We start from the raw sequence: 22,109 nt of genomic DNA, 5'->3' as shown, positions 1-22,109 counted from the left end.
AGACAAGTACCAGTAGGCCTGCCAGGGCACCTAATCCCGCCCACTTCTTTAGAATTGATGTTATGGGCAAAGGGTATAGCCAGGCATAAGAGCCCAGAGTAGTCAGCTGCTCCCGCTGGCACGCTTGTCAGAATCAGGGCTATCAGGATCAGGCACATCAGCTTCCGGGGCGTCATCCCGTCTCTCCGTCTGAGGGGCCCGTCGCACCAATCGTTCAGGTACCCAGATAGGGTCTAGCCGGTCCTGCGGAAAAACACAAACAGAACCTCCCGCCCATGTCAGCACGGGATCGGGGCCATGCCGGCTGCCCGTGAGGATATCTTTCCACTTCACCATGCCCTTCATAGGGCTGTGTGGATTATGATCTCTTATGGTGGTGGAGGATCTTCCTATCAATAAGCCCACCGTGCCTGGCTTCAATCGCTGTTAGCTCAGGTTTTTTCTGTGTTGCATTGATTTTCCACAGATCTCAGCTGCGGATGCCTTGTTGTACTGTTTCTGGCATCCACCATTCTTAGTTTCTTTTGTTACTAAGCTGCATAACTGCAGCTGCAAGGCCTGCGCTAGTCAGAGGTCCCCCCAATTCTCTGCATACTTTCATCCATACTTCTAGACCTTTGTTCTTATAAGGGGTGATCTCAGCCTTGCATTCTTTGGTACACTGCTCAAACTAGCTGCTTTATAAACGGCATCGCGGTATCTGGGTCCCCAAAGATTCTGCCTGCAGCCTTGACCATGCGGGCCACAAAATCTGAAAAAGGTTCCATAGGTCCCTGAAGGATCTTAGTAAGGTTACCGCTCACTTCCCCTTTATTAGGTAGTGATTTCCATGCCCTTGTTGCTAATTGATTTATCTGGTCATAAACCTGCTGTGGATATCCATTTTGTTGATTGGCAAATCGGCCTTGTCCCAGCAGCATGTCTACATCCCAAGCTGCTTGACCTCCACCTGCAGCCCTGTTAATCGCAGCTTGCTCACTGGCAAATTCTATCAAAAATGCCTTCCAGTCTAAATACTGTCCTGCGCTGAGACATGCTCGAGTAAGATTCATCCAATCGGATGGAGTCATGCAAAATCTGTGCAGAGCCTCCACTTGAGCAACAGTGTATGAGGCTGTGATGCCATAAGTCCGGACAGATTCCGCTAGAGACTTGATGACCTTAAAATCCAAAGGTTCATGGTATCTCTGCTGAGTCTGGGCATTGAGAAACACTGGGCAAGCTAACTGCATTTCAGTTCTAACCTGTCTCCAAACCTCCGGGTTAAAAGAATTCCCCATAGAGACAACTCTAGACATGGAGGCAGATTCCAGATACGGTGGAGGAGCTGAGGGAACGGCTCCACACTCAGACTCACATCCTTTGATTCTTTCTCTTTCTCCCTTATTTCTACCCCTTTTCTTTCTTATTCTCACGCTCTGCAAGGTTTCACATAATGACTCTACACCGTCAGAATCAGGGGAAGAGATAGGGGACTCGGAATGCTCTAGGTCCGAAAGGTCAGGATATAACCTTGTTTTTTCTTTCCCCTTTTTTGTTTTACTTCTGGTAGACGCTGCTCTAGCAGACATGGCTTTTTCTGATCTTTCCTCCTGCAACATTTCTAAGGCTGCCTGTCCATTCTCTACTGCACTGCTGCAGTGCTGGTCTTTGAGACACCCTCTCACTAATTTCCAAACTGGTCTAACTCCATGTTTAAGCGTCCCTTGTTCTGCAGCGAAGTCTAGATCACGGCCCAACTTTTCCCAGGAAGCTACCATGAGGCTTCCGGAGACTGCAAACCAGGGTGCCACAACATCACATTCCTCCAGAAATCTTTCCAAAGTACCCTTCTTAATCTCTAATTTCTTTGAAAGGAGCAGCTCGTTAAGAGCCAGAAAAATTGGGTGCGAAGAGGTTGCGCCCATGATACTAGCAGCACCTTTTCCTTCACCTGCTTTCACTTTAATTTCCCTGCCCGCTTTTGTCGCCGTTCCACTTAACCTTCCTGTCCGCTTTAGCCGCGGCTCCACTTAATTCTCCTGTCTGCTTTTGTCGCAGCTCTACTTAATTCTCCTGTCTGCTTTTGTCGCAGCTCTACGTTTCCCGCTTTTATCGCGGATCCCCACCTTCCTTTTCCTGTCCGCTTTGGTCGCGGCTCTACGTTTACCTGGGGACTTACCAGTGCACTGCCCTGACTGCGAAGAGTTCTGAGCCTTGAGGGGTTCCCCGTACGGGCCACCACCTGTCGCGCAAGGATGACGCGACGCCAGACTCTTCTCTAAGCAGTTTATTCAGGAACCTTGAACAATCTTCTGACCCCGGGGATAGTCTTTTCTTCTTCTTCTTCTCTCTCTCTCTCTCTCCCTCTCACAGTCACCCTCACTCTCTCCCTCAGTCACTCTCACAATCACTCTACTGGGAAAGTCAGCCCATGCCCTTTATAGCCACTGGGCAATCAACCCTGTGGTGCCACGTGAACAATGCCGCTAGGGTCAGACACGTGCAAGCAAGCCAGATTAGGTCCAGGTGTGCAGAAGCAAGCCAGATCCTAGCCTTAGCCAAATAAGGAGCACCTGCCATCGGGAAGGCAGAAGCCAGACGCTGCGCCATCTTTGAGGCACGGCCGTGCACGCCTCTCTACAGTTGTACTTACATGTTTATGTACTCTGTGTGTGTGTGTGTGTGTGACAATAATAATAAAAGGAGGACATCAATTAGAGAAAGTGAAAGAATGTGGGAGGGGCTGGAGGGAGGAAAGGAAAGGGGGAGTGATATATTTATATTTTCATTTAATTTATTTAAAAATCCTTTAGAAAGTAAATGTTTGAAATTTCAGTTCAATACATTCATAAGAACTTTCTACTAGCCAGGCAGTGATGGTGCACGCTTTTAATCCCAGCACTCGGGAGGCAGGGCCAGGTGGATCTCTGTGAGTTCGAGACCAGCCTGATCTACAAAGTAAGATCCAGGACAGGCACAAAGCTACACAGAGAAACCCTGTCTCAAAAAACAAAAACAAAAAAACTTTTCTGCTAACAGGAAGGATTGTTACAGTGGAACAGAACACATATAGTCTTAATTTTTTTTTTTGTTTATGACCACTGACTTTTACAAAACTAAGTCTAGCACATGCCCCACTTGCTGCTCATAGTGTTTCTCCAGAGTTACTGAATGTGCCCAGAAATTTTCCTCTTTGTTCTCTTTTATGGTATCTGTACTTGTTTTATTTTGGGTTTGTGTGTGTGTGTGTGTGTGTGTGATTTCTGAGCTTCTCTTTAAATGATCTTTGAGATTGATCCTCTTTTCTTTTTGGGGGGTGTGGGGGTCTGGTGAAGATCAATACTATTCTAGTCTTAATTTAAAAAGAAAATTTTGAAGCCAGGCGGTGGTGGCACACACCTTTAATAATCCCATCACTCCGGAAGTAAGAGACCGTCTACAGAGCAAGTTCCAAGACAGCCAGGGCTACACAGAGAGTTCCTGTCTCGAAGAAGAACAAAAACAGAAAAAAAAAAGTTTTGAATAAAAGAATTTTTTTAGATACTAGTATTTAGTATGTGATTCCTATTTCAGTGGTTTCCTTATAGATTGCTCTTGTATATGTTTATTATTTCCAAAATTTTCCTGAATACCAGATTTGTGGATCCTAAAATGGGGAGGGAGCTTTAAACATTATCTCTCCTCAAATAAGCATGCACATGCTGTTTAGATGTTTTCAAATAACTCTAATATGTCACATGAGATAAAATATGCTCTAGTCCTTAGTCTTTGAAATGTTGGAGAACATCTCCTGTGTGGCGCACACTCTGTTCTCTCCCGGTAGCAGCTCTATCAGAGAGCATGTGTGGTTTCTAGAAGGGTCCACATAACCAAGAAGGGAGACCAGATTCTCTCCGATGAAGCAGGAGAAAGCAGTCACAGGGTAGATGGACAGTGGCAATGGGAGGACAGGTGGGAACCGATGGAAGCGAAAGCAGAGGACGGCCGCAGTTTTGATGAGGTAAATGAAGTGTACCGTTTTAAAGTAACATTGGTAAGTGTGTTGACGAGTGTTTGGGTCATAAAGACAAATGTTACAAAGAATTCTTAGTAGTAAGGACCATAAACTTGTGATTTGTTGTTTTTATATTTAAGAAATTGTTAGTAATCATCCGAGTTCCCCAATCGTAAATGTTTAATGTCTGAGACTGTTGCTGTTCTGTAGTAATTGGTTGCTTCTCAGGAAAGAACTCTCCAACCTCACTGTAAAATGTAATCTGCTCTTTTGGTAGAAAGTTTTCAACTTTCTAAAATGCTGAATGCTTAAAATTGCCCAAGGCTTCTCATAATCAGATTGTCAAGGTGAAAAGTAGTAATGCCAGCTACATAAAGTGTAAGGAGCATATTGTTAAATACTGTAGAGTTGTTAGAGTAGTAAAGTTATCAACCCAACATGAAGAGAAGATCGTAACTTAGAGCTAGCACAGCACAGAAGTTACTGCCCTTCAAGAGCAGTCGTCTGTTCTTAGGGGACTTTACCACCTAATGGTTAAAGATGGATACACTTTTACTGAAAGGAAAATGTAGCTGGGCATAGTTGTGTGCCTCTGTAGTCCTAGGCAGTGTGGAGGTAGAGAGAAGAATTAGGAATTCAAGACTGTCCTCTACATAGTGAGTTTGAGGCCTTTTCATCTCCCTTGTCTCAAAAAAGAAAAACAGAAGCCAGGCAGTGGTGGCCCACGCCTTTAATCCAGCACTTGGGAGGTAGAGGCAGATGGATCTCTGTGAGTTTGAGGACAGCCTGGTCTACAGGTGGAGTTCCAGGGCAGCCAAGGCTACGCAGAGAAACTGTCTCAAAAAAAATAAAAAATAAAAAAAATAAAAAAGAAAGAAAGAGAGAAAAATACAAACAGTAAATAAATAAAACTATAAGAATAAACAATGCTAAAATTTTTTCGAGACAGGGTTTCTCTGTGTAGCTTCGCGCCTTTTCCTGGAACTCACTTGGTAACCCAGGCTGGACTCGAACTCACAGAGATCCGTCTGTCTCTGCCTCCCGAGTGCTGGGATTAAAGGCGTGCGCCACCACCGCCCGGCTGCTAAAATGTTTTTAAAACAACAAAGATAATAAAGCATAGGAGTAGCTGGAGTGATCATGTCTGCTGTAGGCATACTGCTTGGAAGGTCAGCCTAGGCTACATACTGAGATTGTCTTTCAAAACAAAACAGGTAACACAGGGAAAACTCGAGACAGCTGAGATGGCTCCGTGAGGTCAAGCACTTGTGTAAACCTGACTGTCCAAATTCAATCCAGAACCCAGCTGAAGGAGAGAGCCCAGTCCTGAAAGTTGTCCTCTGACCTTCACACATGCCATGGCGTGTGCACACCCACATGCACTCGTAATAGTAATAAATACAGTAATTTTTAAAATCAGAAGTATAGAATCAGTGGAACTCCTAGGAAATGCAAAAATGAAATGGTAGGTTTCATGCTGAATGTCCCAGAACTTCTCTGCCCCCTTCTTCAAAAATAATTAGGAGAGCAAAAATTAAAATTTATTAACAAATCTACAATGGAACTGGGTGGATCTTTCCATGAGTCACAAAATGAAAACTGATCTAAGCAGGCTATGAACACTACTGAACCCCTCTGATATCACTGACTGTACAGGGCAAAGCAATAGGAAAAGCTCCTATTGAGTGAGTAGTAGCAAGTGAAGTAGGACGGTTTACTAGTAGCAGGGAGAGGTTTTGTGCAGTCTTTATATTGAGTACAATGACTTTGCAGTCAGCTGGGAAGGGCTGCAGTAGCTGGGCCCATGACAGCCTGCTCTAACTCACTTTCAATTCAAAAACCCCACACTTGGAAAAAAACTGCCGGGGATAAAATCCAAATGGAAAAGTAAATGGATAATTTGACCAAAGGAGAGAAGAGGCTCAAATTCATAGGGTAAATACAAAATACAGTAGGAGAGTCTCCACATACTGGGTTAGATCTTTGAACACTTGACAGAAACAGCAAAGGAGGAAGCTCTAGTCTAGAAGGATGAAGTTATTACAGAGCCTACCCAAAATTTTAGGGAAAGCCAAACATTTAATCTCTGCATTTATCTCTTGAGTTCAAGGCCAGCCTGGGCTACAGGAGACCCTGTCTTTAAAAAAATAAAATAAAAAAAGGATTCTGGAAACTAGTTTTAGATAAAAATGAACAGATCAAGACCGAATCACATAGAAACCTGCTTGAGAACTGAAAAGAAGAACGAGAACACTGTCTTGACAGGTGTATGCCAGAAGACACACCCTTGAATTTACTGACAGCTGATGTCACAGGGGTACTCACAGAACAGAGTGGGGATATGCAGGGAACAACCAACAACAGTGCCTTCAGAGACTGAAAAACTCACTAAAATAGGAGAAGTTAAATTTAACCAAGACTAGTGTTTCCTTAAGGAAGTAGTGAAACTGGGGAGATGTTTGTACATTGAAGCTAGGGAGCTTCCTCTTCCACATCTTGTTAAGTCTGGTCCTGACACCATTACATAGAACAGGGTACATTTCAGGGCTAGGACGGTAAGAAGTGCTGTTGTGGTCCACTGGGCATAACGAATGAGAAGGGCTTTCTGCCAGGTAACGTCCTGTTTGAGTAGTCAGCACAGTTAGGAAAGTAGTGAATGCTGATGGAACAGACACTTGTTATATACAGAAACATAATAAAGTGAATGCACATGGTAAGCCAGTATTACCCATGGTTTTTATGAGTTAAATATAGGAAGGGAAAAGCTAAATATAACCTCTGTAATGTTGGATTAGAATTAGAAAATTGAGTATGAACTCAATTTTCAGGTTAGGTAGATGTAAATACAAATATAGATCTAAACATCTTTATATACATATATAATTATCCATATTCATTACCCCCAATACCACTGAGGGTCCGGACCCAGACGCACCCTAGTAGCAATGAGCATGCATAGTCCCTAGGTCTTGCCTTCTAATGAGGAATACTTCATTAAAAACTGAAGCTTTTTAGACAGATGGCTGGCCCCCAGACTCAGGCGGAGAAAACGCTGTTATTTTGTGATACTCTGTGCCAAAAAGTAAAAGACTCAAGCAATGATGGAAACATACTCCAAAAAAAAAAAGAAAAGAAAAACAAATCCAAGGTGGAACAAGACACACTGGCCAAATTAACAATTTCTGCTACAAATAAATGATATGATACTAACTATAACCTACTAAATGAATTAGGAAATCATGAGTCCTTACTACTGTTAGTTAATTGGTTAATTAAAATCTTGATAAGCTAGTAAGATGGCTGAGCAGGTAAAGGCACTATGACCAAGCCTGATGACCTGAGTTCAGTCCCAAATCCACACAACAGAAAGAGAGAACCAATTTCCACAAGTGACCTTTTGACAACCACACAGGGTCCGTGGAATATGCACACCTTCCCCCAACACACTGAATAGTTGTTTTGTTTGTTTTTAATGTAAAGAATTAAAAGATGTGCACAGTTTCAACAACTCACTTGAAATGGGGGAAGGAACCCATCAGGCAGCCTCCCTCATCAAGTGGGCAGAGACATAAAATCATCAAACTTAACAACAAGACATGAAAATGCAGGTAGATTACCAGGGGGCATCAAAGCTCCTCTGCTGTGATTTTACTGCCAGAGTTGCCCAGCCTCGGTCTGTGGACACTCAGAAAAAACAAAATTAGAAGATACTTCACAGAGTCTTAAAAAGACTACGATAATGTTCTGACTGAGGCAGAGCTTGTGACCAGGTTCACTGTACCAGGGAACTTAATAGTTTTTAACATTATAGTATGGTTTAAAATAGACACCTTCAAAAAAAGAATTTAAATGTCTTTAATTTTATGAATGTTACTTCTGATTACCTTTCTTATTTTGGCATTTTGACAATTTAAAAACTATAAACTAGTTTAGTTTAGTTCTATTATCTGGCCTGGGTATATTTTCCATTGTTATTAACTTTGCATAAATTCTGTATTTGAGAGTTTTTCTCTCATAAGGAAAATTGCAGCAGTCAAAGCATCTGACATTAATTATTGTAGATTTCTGTTTTAAATTGAGAACTGGAATAAGTCCTTTTTAAATTTTACAGCTAAATTAAAAGATAATGAAAACTGCTAGTGTTATTTGATTCATGGAGTTTTCTTTTTTCTTTCTTTCATTTTGGTTTTTTGAGACAAGGTTTCTCTGTGTTGTTTTGGTGCCTGTCCTGGATCTCGCTCTGTAGACCAGGCTGGCCTCAAATTCACAGGGATCCACCTGGCTTTACCTCCCGAGTGCTGGGATTAAAAGTATACGCCACCACCGCCCAGCTCATGGAGTTTTCTTTCAGTAGATCAAATGTAACTTGAACAAAGACATCCTCCACTAGTCACTTCTAATTTCTGGTACAGTTAGAAGCTTATTGCTATTTTAAATTTGCAGCCATACTTAATGGCTAGAAGTTAATGATCTAACTGATGAGTTTTTAGGTCATTAGGTCAGGGTTTTTTTTTGGGGGGGGGGGGTTGTTTGTTTTTTTAAGACAGGCTTCTTTGTGTAACAGCCCTGGCTGTCCTGGATCTCACTCTTTAGACCAGGATGGCCTCGAACTCACTGAGATTCACCTGGCTCTGCCTCCCAAAAGCTGAGATTAAAGGTGTGCGCCCCCACCACCCGCTATTAGGTCAGTTTTAAGACACCTTATATAGTTTACATTTCACCTTTAAGAAACTTGTTTTTAGGAATATTTAGTTTATTTCTTCTTTCCCATCAGAGTACAGCCGTTTTGAAGCTAAAATACATGACTTACGGGAGCAGCTGATGAGCAGTAGCATTAGTTCAGGGTCGGGTTCTCTTCGAACTAGCCAGAAGCGGTCCCTCTATGTCAGGTGAGTCTGTCTTATAATTGTGACATCACTTAATCATTTATGTATACAGATTCTTTTAGGTTTTTACTGTGACTGACTTGAATTTACTATAGAAAAATTCAGTGCAAATCAATAAAAACATTTTCATGAGTGATTTTCTGAATTGTATCTTTCAAGAGTTAGGATATTGTAATTTTAATAATTTAAATTATGTGACCCTTTGAATTAATAATGGTGTAAAGAAAAGCAAAATAAATGTGTACTAAAAAAAGAAAAATTTAGGTTGATGTTTTAGTAATGACTACATAAGCTTGGTTGGGTCTCATTTACCTGCGCATGTTCTCTTAAACATAAAATAACAATAAAAAGTAATGCTATAAAAGACTACATAAAACTAGTTAGATCATTAGCACATAGATTGTAAAAGGAAAGGGTGGAGAACACAGTAGGCACTGCATCCCACTATGTCCAAAACTGTCCACTTTTTAAAGAACGATTAACTCTAAACCAAAAATACCAAAACAACAACAAAAAAAAAAAAAAAGAAAAGTGTTGGTTGGCATGGAAAAATTTTACCTTAATTTTCAGTTTTCAACTTGGGACAAGAGAATTGATGTTTTGCGTTTCAGTCCGCTTGCCACAGTCGTCCGTGGCTCTCTTGGCTGTGGGCTGGAAGTGCCGGGGTCAGGCCCGCTTTCGTCCCTGGTGCCGAGAGTCAGACAAGCACGCTGCAGGCCAGCCTCCCTCTTCTTTAAGAGGGGTTATTGGACTTAAGAATCAATTGGTTTAAATAGTGTGGGTTAATTAGTTAAATGGTAGCAAATACTATTTTCTTTTTAACAAATTTTGAAAGACTTAACACTGTGCATGTCAGATTAAATTAATAAAGTATTTTAATTCTACCTTGACAAACAAGGGGAGGAAGTAGCTAGCGGGCAGAATCGAAACTATGTTGGTGTAGTCTTATATACGTCTATATCTGTGTTAGCCTGTGGAAGCAAGTTTGTTTTTCTAAATACCCAATCAAAGTGGACAATAACTAATGTTTACACTGTGTTTGTTTAGAAGAGCTATAGTTCTTTTCAGTTAAAAATCCGATAAAGTTGGTTATTGGATTATAGTGAAAGAAATTTTGGGTGCTGGATTTTTTATTTTTATTCTTTATTGTGAGATGAGTGTCAATATATTGTCAAGGCTCACCCTGAACTCCTTGACTCAAGCAGTCCTCCTGCCTCAACTTCATGGCTAGCTGAGACTACAGGTGTAGGCCACTGTACCCAGAGATTTGTTAAATTTCTCTTACACACTTTACAAAATGTGATGTAATCCTGAACAATTCTACAATGTATCATTATTAGTCCCATTTAATAAAGTAAGAAAGAGCAAAGTGAAACGAAATAAGCTGTCAAAGTAAAACAAAGTACAGCCAAGCCCCAGAAGTGTTGGGCCCTTCACTGAAACCACCCTAAGCTAAAGCATCTGTGTCCCCACTGACCAATAGAAACAGTGCTCATGAGTCACGTGTGTCAGTTTTAGTTTCCTAGAAGTCACAGGGAGATAAAGAAGCTAGACTTCCCAGCACTTAGGAGGCTGAGGTAAGAACAATATTGAGTTTTGGGCCCACTTGGGCTATACAGCAATTCCCTGTATCAAATAAATAGGCATCTAGTCTGTCCTAAAACACTGAAAGCAATAAATAGTATACTTAAGACCGTTTCCATTACAGAATGATTTCTGTGATTCCTGTTTGCTCTTACTGTCTTACATATAATGTGAAATAAGTCTAGACATTTTGTCTATACAAATACTCTACTAATAATTTGTCTGTACAAATTATATATACTTCTGGAATCCCATATATTTTTTAAATTGATTAATACCACTATAACAAATCTTGATGAACTTTTTGATTCTGAATCTAGAGCCCTTTTTGATTACGACAAGACTAAAGATAGCGGCCTTCCCAGTCAAGGATTGAACTTCAAATTTGGAGATATTCTCCACGTTATCAATGCTTCGGATGATGAGTGGTGGCAAGCCAGGCAGGTCACGGCAGACGGTGAAAGGGATGAAGTTGGAGTGATTCCTAGTAAACGCAGGTAAATGGTTTTTCTTAGACCTTCAGAGGTCACTGTCTGTGCTGGCATTTCTTCACTCTGCTGTACGGCTGTACCTGGAGCACATTGTGCTAGTGAAATCAGTCTGATACAGAAAGTCAGACCCTGTGTCACTTTACGTGACCTTCGAAATGGTCTGAAAAGTACACTAGTGGTTACGAGAGTGGGTGGAAGAGGGAGGGAGGATGTTGGTCAAGAGATAGGTCATTTCAGTTGTAAAATAAACTCCAGAATGCTACTGTGTGGTCTGATGAGCCTGTAGGTAAGAAGACTGTTAAATATTTTCACCACCCAAAGAATGTTTTAAAAATAACTATGTGAACTGGGCCATGGTGGTGCACACCTTTAATACCAGCACTTGGGAGGCAGAGGCAGATGGACCTTTGTGAGTTCAAGGCCAGCCTGGGCTACAGAACAAGTTCCAGGACGGCCATGGCCATTACCAGAGAAACTCTGTCTTGAAAAAAATAAAAAATAAATAACTGTGTGATTTGATAGGTATGTAATACCATTATTTATAGCAATTGTTTTTACCTATGAATATCAAAAATGTATATAACAAATCAAATTCTAGGCTTTCTGTGTGTGGGAGGGCTTACATGTGCCATGGCACACGTGTGGCAGTCAGGCCTCATCTTCCACTTTGTCTGCAGCAGGATCTCTTGTCACCACTGCAGACACCAGGCTGGCTGCTCATCTCAGCTTTCAGAAATCCTCCTGTTTCCACATGCCATCAACGTAGGAGGGGCACTGCCATTTCCTGTTTTGTGTTGATTCTGAGATTCTCAGCTGTGCACTAAACATTTTACACACTGGGCCATCTCCCAACCTTGTTTTTTGAGCCATGGTCTTGCTGTGTATCATGGGCTGACCTTGAATTCTCAGTTATCCTGTCTGAGCCTCCCAAGTGCCAGGATGCAGATGTGCATTACTGTACTTTAAATATACACAGTTTAAAATTTTGGAACCCTAAGATTATTGAACTAGTAAGTTGAGAAAGCTAATTAATAAATATCTTTCCTTAAATAGTGATTTTATGTATGCTTTGTTTTTCATGGTGTGATTCATAACTCTCTTTAAATCTATCACATTTAAATGTAACCAGTGGGGGTCCTGCTGAGGTAGCACACACTTTTAATCCCAACACTCAGAGGCAGAGGCAGGCAGATCTCAGTCAAGGACAGTCAAGGTTACATAGTGAGACTCTGTCTCTAACAAACAAACAAAGTGATATAACTACAAAATATTCTGTCACCAGATTATCTTTGAGGGGACTGAAGAGATGGTTCAGCAGTTAAGAGTACTGATTGCTCTTCCAGGGGATCCAGGTTTGATTACCTAGCATGCATGAGGCCTGAGTTCAATCCCCAGTACCACAAAAGAAGAAAGAACTTGTCAGATGCTTCATTCCCTTTTATTTCAGTTATCTAGACTTACTTCAAGATAGCCAGCAAATCTGGTATTAATGCTTATTATAGTTAATTAATTCATTTAGGATGAAGTTTATTGACAAGTTGGATTTATACTTCTTTTAATTGAAAAATACACCGTATCATGTCTGCTTCTCATATATAGCACAAACAGTACTACTTTATTTTATTTGCAGCCCCACTCCCACCCCCAGGCTTTGTGCATGCTACACAAGCATTCTTCCACTGAACTACACCTTAAGCCCAAGAGCAATATTAAAGTATTGCCAAGATAATTACTGATTGGGAGGGGAGGGGGGAATATAACTGTTGTTAGCTAGATCTATATGCTTAGCAAGATCCATCTGTTGTATAATCGTATGTTTGATGGAAATCTTATTTTAGGAGTGCAGCCTTTGGCATTCCTCTTTCCTAGATTAGAATATAGTGTGTTTCAGTTAGAAATGCTTCTCTGCCTTCTTGATTCGATAGAAACCTCACATCTTAAATATCAAAGTTGCAGCTCCTAAAAACTGTCCTATGCTCTGGAGTCTCATATCCTACCAGTGCTTCACATGTGCCCTCACCCGCTGAGAAGCGTACTGACTTGGGTGGAAAGAGGGAAGGGACACAGGTTCACCTGAGGTGTCCACTCTCCCTAGTTCATAAGTAGAGTTAAGAGAGTCTTTTTTCTACCACGAAATATAGTAGGAAGAAGGTGCAACAAATTGGCCTTATTGGTTTTGGTTTTGGTTTTTTTGTTTTGTTTTGTTTTTTGGTTTTGTTTTTTTTTTGGTTTTTCGAGACAGGGTTTCTCTGTGTAGCTTTGCGCCTTTCCTGGAACTCACTTGGTAGCCCAGGCTGGCCTCGAACTCACAGAGATCCGCCTGGCTCTGCCTCCTGAGTGCTGGGATTAAAGACGTGCGCCACCACCGCCCGGCTTGTTTTTGCTTTTTTAAGATGAAGTAGTTCTTTGTTTTTACACACTTTGAAGAAGCTTTCACTAAACATTCTTCCCAGTGGAAAACAGATCATAAGAAGCAGCCTCCAGGTGCTCTGCTCAGGGCCTGGGTTTCCCCTTGCCCAAGTGGTGAGGTGGGGTTACTTCCCTCACTTTAATTAGCCTCTCCTGCTGATGTCACCCATACATTTGATTATATTGTTCCAAAGAAATATTCATCAAAATCTTATATATTTTTTAATAATTTATTTTTATTTTATGTGCATTGGTGTTTGCCTGCATGTATGTCTCTGTGAGGGTGTCGGATCCCCTGGAACAGGAGTTACAGACAGTTGTGAGCTGCCCTGTGGGTGCTGAGAATAGAACCTGGGTCCTCTGGAAGAGCAGCCAGTGCTCTTAACTATTGAGCCATCTCTCCAGCCCCTAAAATCTTCTGTATTTACATTGCACTATATTTGAGCCCAGATAGCACCAATTCTGTTCTTTTTTCTAAAGCATGGCACCAAGAGGGGATCTTGAAAGGTTGTTCAGCACTTTGGATTGTTGGGCAGCAATCTAGGTCTTATAATGCCCCAGCCATTTCTGCATATCAAAGAAAGGCATGGTGTTCCTCCACAGTGCCCTTGACAGCTTTGGGCACAGTTCACAACCACAGGCTTCAGGAGACACAGGCACCTTCATTTTTTCTTGAATGTTTTTAAATTTTATTTTCTTAAATAGAACTATCTTCTATCCAGAAATCTAATACCATGAAGAGTTACAGTTCTCAAGTTCTTTTTATTTAAGGAATAGCATTTATAAATACTAATATAATAAAATATAAATAAATATATTTACTAAACCAAACAGTAGTTAGAAAAGTCCATTTTTGAATGGTAAATGTTTAGTCAATAAATTCTAGTTTAGTGGTACACTAAATACTCCAAGTATTCCTCTGGAGTACTAAAGAACATGATGAGGCTTTCATCTGTGAGTACTAAGGTCCTCTTGTACTCACAATCAGACATTAACTAGATAGTTTTCATAGGCTGTTCTGTTAGGTTTTCCTGAAGTATGCTATCATAATTAAAAGCTGAAAACTAAAGTTTAATATACATGAAACCAAATTTGTGTGATTGATATTGATGTCACTATCTAAATGAGATTTGGTTTCATTTCCTTGCATGTTTGAATAGGTGACCCTTTTGTCAGGACGCTAGCCCATCCTGGCTGGAACTCACTATGGAACACAGTCTGACCTCAAGCTCACAATGAGCCTCCATGCACAGTGTAGATGCTACTTTAACAAGGTTCAAATTCAATATTTTTAAAGCCCTTCTGGCACCTCTTAACCTGTTCCCAGAGTATACCTTTCACCCTCAAAGACGTAATGAAGGTTGCCTGTTCTCCTTCCAAAATACTTTTCAGCTCTGACTTCTTGTATATTAGAAGATACAGTTGTATCTATTACATATATATTATTGGAATTAAGCTTAAATTTTTTCTATATGTATTTTACATTTCAGAGCTTCAGAACAGTACAGAATTTTTCAAGAATAATACAGTGTGTGTCCAAATTTTTTAATTTTGCTACATTTGCTTTCTCTCGAGCTTTATTTTCATAATGTATGTGCTCTGCTAAGCTAGTATTTAAAGGGGAAAGGAGGAGACCTGGGAAAATGACTGAAGTCTGGCAGTGTGTTCAGTGTAGTTATGAACTGGGTGCATGGGAGTGTACACGTTATACTGTAGTTTGGTACTTCATAAGAGGTTTCTGACTTCATAGTGAAACAATGTGTCATTTATCAGCAAGTCTAATGAATTTCAGATTATAGGTGATGTCAAGCAAGGCTCTTAATTGTATTGGACTTAAATAACATCTAGGGACTGGTGAGATGGCTTCGTCTGTAAAATGTCACACAAGTGTAAGGACCTGAGTTAATCCTGACACCCACACAAAATGTCAGGTGCAGGATGGTGCACACCAGGAATTCCAACGCTGGAGGAGACAAAGACAGGACAATCCTGGAGTGTGCCGGCAAGCCAGTCTACCCTAATTGGTGAACTGTAGGTTCAGTGAGAAACCCTGCCTCAAAAAAGTAGGTAGGGGGCTGAAAAGATGGCCCACTGAGTTAAAAGCATGTATTGCCTCTTGCAGAGAACCCAAGTTTGGTTCCCAACATCCAAATCATATTGTATGCTTATGACCTAAGTTCGAGGATCCAACTCTTCTGTCTTTCCTGAATACCCACACATTTGCTCATTCTCATATACAGGCATACATACATACATATATCTATGCATACATACATACAACTAGATATTTTTAATGGTAGAGAGCATGTAAAGAAGACCTCCAATGGTGACCTTTGAGTTCCATGCATACATGTGTGCATGCATGTACACTCACAAACATGTACACATACACATTTTTTTAAGAGAAAACTACTCTAACCAGGAGTAGTAATGTAGACTATAAACCCCAGCTACTCAAAAGGTAAGACAAGGTTCTGAATTCACATCAAGCTTGAATAACATAGTGAAAGTCCAACTTAGAAACGGGGAAAAAACCTAGGAATCAAGCTAGAAAATATGTCTGAGACGTGTAAGGCTTAGGATTCCGTCTCCAGCAACAAAGTCAGTATCCTTGTGTGCTTTGACAGAGTGGAGAAGAAAGAACGAGCCCGGTTAAAGACAGTCAAGTTCAATTCTAAAGCAAGAGGAGACAAAGGGGTGAGTCTATGAAATCTCTTACTTCTGGAAATTCTTAAGACAGTAGGCCTTTCCATAATTTTTATTTCAGCTCTGTTGTTACAATGAGAAGACTTACTGTACGAATTAACTGTGAGCAGCTCTTGGCACAGGTTAGAATAGTCGCAGTCATTAATTATAAAATAGCTATTCTGCACACCTTTTCCAGTTACGCCATTTGATGGACTCCTGGTAACTTTTGATCAGTATAATTTTTATAAATGATATGGACTCAGCTGTCACTCAGTTGTTTGATGATACTTTTTTAGTTGAGTTGATGATGCTCACTTCTAATACCAAGGTGTAGGGAGAAGCAGATAAGCAACAGACATACTTGTGTTTCAGGTATTATAGGACAGCTAGTTTAGTGATTCTTCTATACTATTAACTCCCATTAAATATTATTAACTGCTGAGCATATTGGCGTACACCTTAATCCCAACAGTCAGGAGGCAGAGGCAGGTGATTTCTGTGAGATTGAGGCAGCCTGCTCTACATAGTGAATTTCAGGCCATCCATTGATACATAGTAAAACCTTGTCTTTAAAGGGTAGATGGGTGGGTGTTTCATTGAACTAACTCACAGTGTAAGTTCACAAGTTACAGGTGAAGTCATGTTCTTGGTTCTGTATCCCCTTCATCCCATAATTAATTTCTTACTAGAATCCATGGTTTTTGATTCTAGGATTCTAGGATTAACACAAAGCTATATTTGGAGGGAATAAAGAAAATCAAAAGAAGTTGTATAGATGGTGAAAATATATCAAGTTTCTTGCATATTTTTACTTTAAGTCTGCTGAATGTGAAAATATAAGATGCTGATAGATGAGAAAGATAGTACAGGTTTCAGTTATGCTATGTATGCAATTCCTAATTACCCATAACCCCCTGCAGTGAAATGTTCCTAAGTAAGCCGAAGAAAGAACTTTTACACATGCTGTACTGAAATGCTTTTCATAATATTTGTGTCTTCAGTTTCTTTAATCTGAAGCAAAATTTTATACACTTTTCATTATACTTGAAATAAATGTAAAAGCTAAGTCAGCAAATACATTTACTCTCTGTACACCTTCATCACTACACATCACATCTCACGAAGCACCCAATGCTTAAAACGTCAATATTTTAAAGAAATTAAATCTGAATAAATTACATAATTTAATTTTTGAAAGTGAAAATTTCTGTAAAATTAACTTGTAGTTCCATACAAAAGCACAATTACATCTTATAACCTGAAGTAATATATAAGTTAGAAAATTTTATTAGAAGAAAAATCCCAAGTAAATACTCAGGATATTAAATAACTCAGTGTTTTCTGTACTTGTTTTATGTGTGTATTTAAATAAGTCAGTACAGTAAACCATCAATGAATTGAAAAAGAGGTTGCATGTTTTAACTTTCCTTTCATTCTGTAAAAAGTTAACTTAATTAACGACATTTGAATCTTAGTCTTGTTTGTTGACTGTAACCAACTTTGTACACAGTCACTGTGTTCTAACACAGCATCAGAAGTATGCATGGTACTGAGTGGGGTAAAAATACGCTTGCCATTGATGCAGAACTGCATTTCTTCCTGTAGTGTTTCCTATTCCTCCTTTTCCTTCCTTACATAGTGAGCTGCAAACTTTTTTATTGCAAACCTTTAACATTTCAGTTCCTCATTAACATTTTTAACACTCATTTAGCTATTTTTGAAATGCTACATATGGAAATTATGTATCTATGTTTAATATATGTATCAGGAGTTTGTGGCATTGTATCATTTATTATGTTTATTACACTCTTACAACATGACATTAGTGATATTAAGAAATTACACATAATTTTCATTGAAAATACAGAAAAACTGAAGGTAACATGTCTCTTCAGTTTTGTATTTTCCATAAACTTTTTTTTACTTGTTTGCTTATGCTTCTTTTATTTGCACTTTTAATAAATTCACCTGGATGATATTAAATTAATATAATTAACACATTTCTTAACTAACACACATTTCTTCCTGTCCTGTATTATGATGTCCTTCTGATATCTCATTTTGGCTAACTGCAAAGATAACAAAAATCAAAACATTTTTGAACTTCATGTTTCTTTTGGTTGTGTGCTAGGAAACTGACTCTGACCATTATATATGCAGTAAACAGGGTAAATAACCTTTTTTATCATCATTTTTTTCAAAAACCATAAATTCGTCAGTGATTATTATACAAAAACGATGGCCATTTTTAATCACATAATGCTCCTTGACGGTTTATGAAATAGCTGCCAACCCAGATCTCCCAAACCCCTACTTCTCAGCAACAGCGGTTCAGCTTCTGCTAAGAGTTCTCTTCTTTCTAGTTCCTCAGAACCCTCCACTTTGAAGATAATTTGCTTGGTTTATAAATGTACTTATCTAATTAATTTATAATGATTCTTTTCAAAGTAAAACTTGAGTTATAGAAGTAGAGCTAAAGATTCCTTCCTTAATTGCTCGCACTACCTGTTCATAAACAAGGACATGCAGTACAGATTGCTGTCAATATGCTGCAGAAGAGTGTGCAGTAATGGCCCCGCGTGTAAAGATGCATTTCCAGACTCCAGTGGATTCCTGAAGCCATAGATGGAACCAAAACCCATATATACTGGGTTTCTCTTGTAGATACATGTCTATGATGAGTATAATTTATAAATTAGGCACAATATGAGATTAATAATAACAGAATAATTATAGCAATAGAATAGAATTGCCATTATTGCTACTCTTGTGTCTTGATACATTAAGTAAAATGATGTTTACTTGAATATAAACACATTGATTTCAAGAAGTCAATCTGATAGCAAAGATGGCTACTAAATCACTCATGAGTCAGTCGAGTATACAGTAGATGCACTGGACAGAATGACTGACAATTCACATCCAGGGTAGGTTGGAGCAGGATAGCGTAAGATTTCATCATGATACTCATATCAACATGCATTTTAAAACTTGAGGATTGTTCATTTCTGAAATAGTCCACTTAATATTTTCAAACCAAGTTGACCACGGGTAACTGAAGCCCTGGGAAGTAGGTTGCTGATGGTACAGGGCTGGTGCATGTAGCATTTTATGACACAGATGAACTTGGAAAATCAAAACAAGATTTCTCTCTTTGGGCTAGTGGTGTAGCTTAGTGATAAAACATTTGCCTAGCATGTATAAGAAGGCCCTGGATTCAATCCCTAGCACTGCCTACCCTCACCACCACACCCAAAAAAACTCTTCATATCATCCTCACACCAGATAATTCATGTAATGTCACTGGTAGGTAGGGTCATTTCTACTTAGAAAGCCCGTAACAGAAGACTTGCACAGGGAGCGCTTCCTCTTTAACAAACCCCCTTCATGCTTCACAGTCTCAATTAGTAACTGCACAAATGTTCTTCCCATTTGTATGTCACAGAGTTCACACTCACTTACCTTTTTCTCTTCTAAAAGAAGGGTTTTTTTTTTTTTTTTTTTTTTGGTTAGGAACATCCTCTTAATTTTTTAGGTTCGCTTTGTTTATAGTGGCTATTGTGTTAATTCATTGTAACCACAAGTAAAGGCACAAAAGAAAAAGCATAATTAGGACAAAGTAAAATCAAGATTGCTACTTAATACTGACAGATAATTGAGCAGCAATATAATATTAAAAATAACTTGGTATCACATATCTCTTACTCTACCTGGGAATTTTCCTAGAAAAATACATATTCATATAAATAAATATTAGCTTGGTTTATACTACAATAGTAATCTGATTAACTCTTTTGTCAAGTAGCATTTATTATTTAAGATAAAACTGAGTGTGCTCTAAAATTCTAATATTTACCACTTATGAAATATTAGAATTATAGGACCTTATACAAAATCAGAAATTCATTTTTTATGTGATCAGTGTAAAATTGATGCAGACTGCACACTGTGGTCACAGGAGTCAGCTTCCATAGCTGCTAGGCTGGGCCTTTGTGCACACAGAAGTAGACACCCCCTTTGTTTTGCCCTCCTTCTCTTCTTCAGCAGTCATTCAATGACAAGCGTAAAAAGAACCTCTTTTCCCGAAAATTTCCCTTCTACAAGAACAAGGACCAGAGTGAGCAGGAAACCAGTGATGCTGACCGTAAGTATGTGGATCCATTGGTCAACTGAAAATAGAGTGTAGAGGGACCTACTGCCCTGCAGTTGGTTGTTACCATGGAGACGGTTTCAAGAGCTGCAACAGGTGACCGATTGTCTTAACCAGGAGAAATTTAATACACATAAATCAATCTGTATGCCAGTCTTAACTTTTCTGGCACCCAGGAATTGTTGAACAGTATTTTAAGTTATCTGTTTATAACTTACATATAAAAATAAATATAATTCTTTGAAGTAAGGGTTCATATAAAAAGCACTTGACACACATTCAAAGAGTATTTCTGAGGGGAAAAAATGTAGGTATAGTACTACCAGTTTCTGATACTAGATCATCGGGAGTCAAGCTCCAATTTTCATTCCTTTTGTCAGTAACATTTAGTTGGTAGCTCATTCGAAAATTTTGAAAAATACACAAGCAGTCTTCTTAAGATGTGTGTACCTGTAATGGTCTTGGAACTGTCTCTTACTGTAGCACCAGTTCTATGCATCACTGACAACCGTTCTCTTTGATTGTCTTTTTATTGCTTGCTCTCTGGGGACTACTCTCTACAGGAGATCCCTGACGACATGGGATCAAAAGGCCTGAGTAAGTGATCAAAACACTCCCAAGTTATTTTTTAACCTCCTACCTTATTCGGGTACATTTTGAGATTCACAATAGTGCCTTTCTGGCATGAGGAGGTATGTGCTTTAGATGGCTTTTAGACTTTCCATGTTTGTAACATGCTTGGGATTTTTATTTCTATAATACAATTTTTGTTGTTTCTTGTGTTCCCTTTTTAAGATACCACTTGAAAAACTCAGTTACATTTTAAGTTTCATAATTTTTCTAGTAGTTACTTTTGCTAGAAAAGTTTTAATTATAGACTTTTTTAAGGTTTTTTTAAATGATACCACCTGCCCATATTAATAGAACATTGACATGTATACCTTTGGAGTTTTGTGTCTCCCTTTTTAAAACAAGTTTAAATCACTACAGTTATATGTTAGAAATCCCTTGCTTTGATGTGAAAGGATAAGGTAGACATCAAGTTCAAGCAGGAGTCTAGGGGAAAATTAAGTAGCCTCTTTTCTTAAGACCATAAGAAGCGATGTAGAGTATACTATAATTAGTGCTCCTCTCTTATCAGGTTATTTACTTTGATTTGCTATTGTTGTTGTTATTGCTGCTGCTCTTAACCTTCTATCTACTAATTAGTTATATAAAGATTAGCAGATCTGATAAGTAGAAGGAATCTAATAAATATTTGAATAAGAGCCAAGCATGTGATATATGCCTGTAATCCCATCACTAACATTGAGTGTAATCACATCACTGACATTGAGTGTGATCCCATCACTGACATTGAGTGCAATTACATCACTGGTCTACAGAGTGAGTTACTGTTTTAAATTGGCTATTTTCAAATCACTGAAATATGAAAAGTCACCTAATATTACTAAGGTAAAATTTAGGTGATCATGACTCATAGAAATAATCATTCAAGCTAATTTTTTTTTGTTAAATTGTTCATTTCATTAGAATTATTAGGCATTTTGCAAACTTGTAGAGTTTTATTGATACCTAACTAGTTAGCCTTCCAAGAACTACATCATTAATATTAAATGTTACAGTTTTAATGATGGATTTTTACATTTTAATGATTTACTTTTACTTCGATCTTAATGACTTAGGTTTGCATTAGGCGGAAGAGAGTGTACTTTATATATAAAGTACTTCTGCTAGGCATGCTTAATTCTAGGCACACTTTGCTCTAGACATGCTGTGCTCTTTTTTATGTTTGCTTATGTTTTCTTAGTTGGGTGAGTAGGGAGATGGAGAGGATCTGAGAGGAGTTAAGGTAGGGGGGAAAACATGATCAAAATATATTATATGAAAAAGTTTTAATTAAAAATATAATTTGGTGGCACCAC

The 22,109-nt window shown here is 39.0% G+C and overlaps 1 protein-coding gene across 8 annotated transcripts in view; it reads left to right on the top strand.

Annotated features, from left to right (window-relative positions):
- Positions 1-22,109, top strand: part of Dlg1 (discs large MAGUK scaffold protein 1) — a 209,005-nt gene that overhangs the window by 160,994 nt on the left and 25,902 nt on the right. For 4 of the 8 annotated variants that reach the window (XM_059277476.1, XM_059277472.1, XM_059277479.1 and 1 more), the window contains 4 exons: positions 8,751-8,865; positions 10,767-10,943; positions 15,974-16,043; positions 20,079-20,178. In XM_059277476.1, the coding sequence (XP_059133459.1) occupies positions 8,751-8,865; positions 10,767-10,943; positions 15,974-16,043; positions 20,079-20,178 (462 nt within the window). Of the gene's footprint in view, positions 1-8,750; positions 8,866-10,766; positions 10,944-15,973; positions 16,044-20,078; positions 20,179-20,747; positions 20,782-22,109 lie in introns of all 8 variants that reach the window. The other 4 variants (XM_059277478.1, XM_059277475.1, XM_059277477.1 and 1 more) reach the window with 2 other exon arrangements.

This window comes from Peromyscus eremicus, chromosome 12 (genome assembly GCF_949786415.1).
Source record: "Peromyscus eremicus chromosome 12, PerEre_H2_v1, whole genome shotgun sequence".
Classification (NCBI taxonomy): Eukaryota; Metazoa; Chordata; class Mammalia; order Rodentia; family Cricetidae; genus Peromyscus; species Peromyscus eremicus.
The sequence above is the reverse complement of the archived record's forward strand: the minus strand, read 5'-3'. Positions and strand labels throughout refer to the sequence as shown.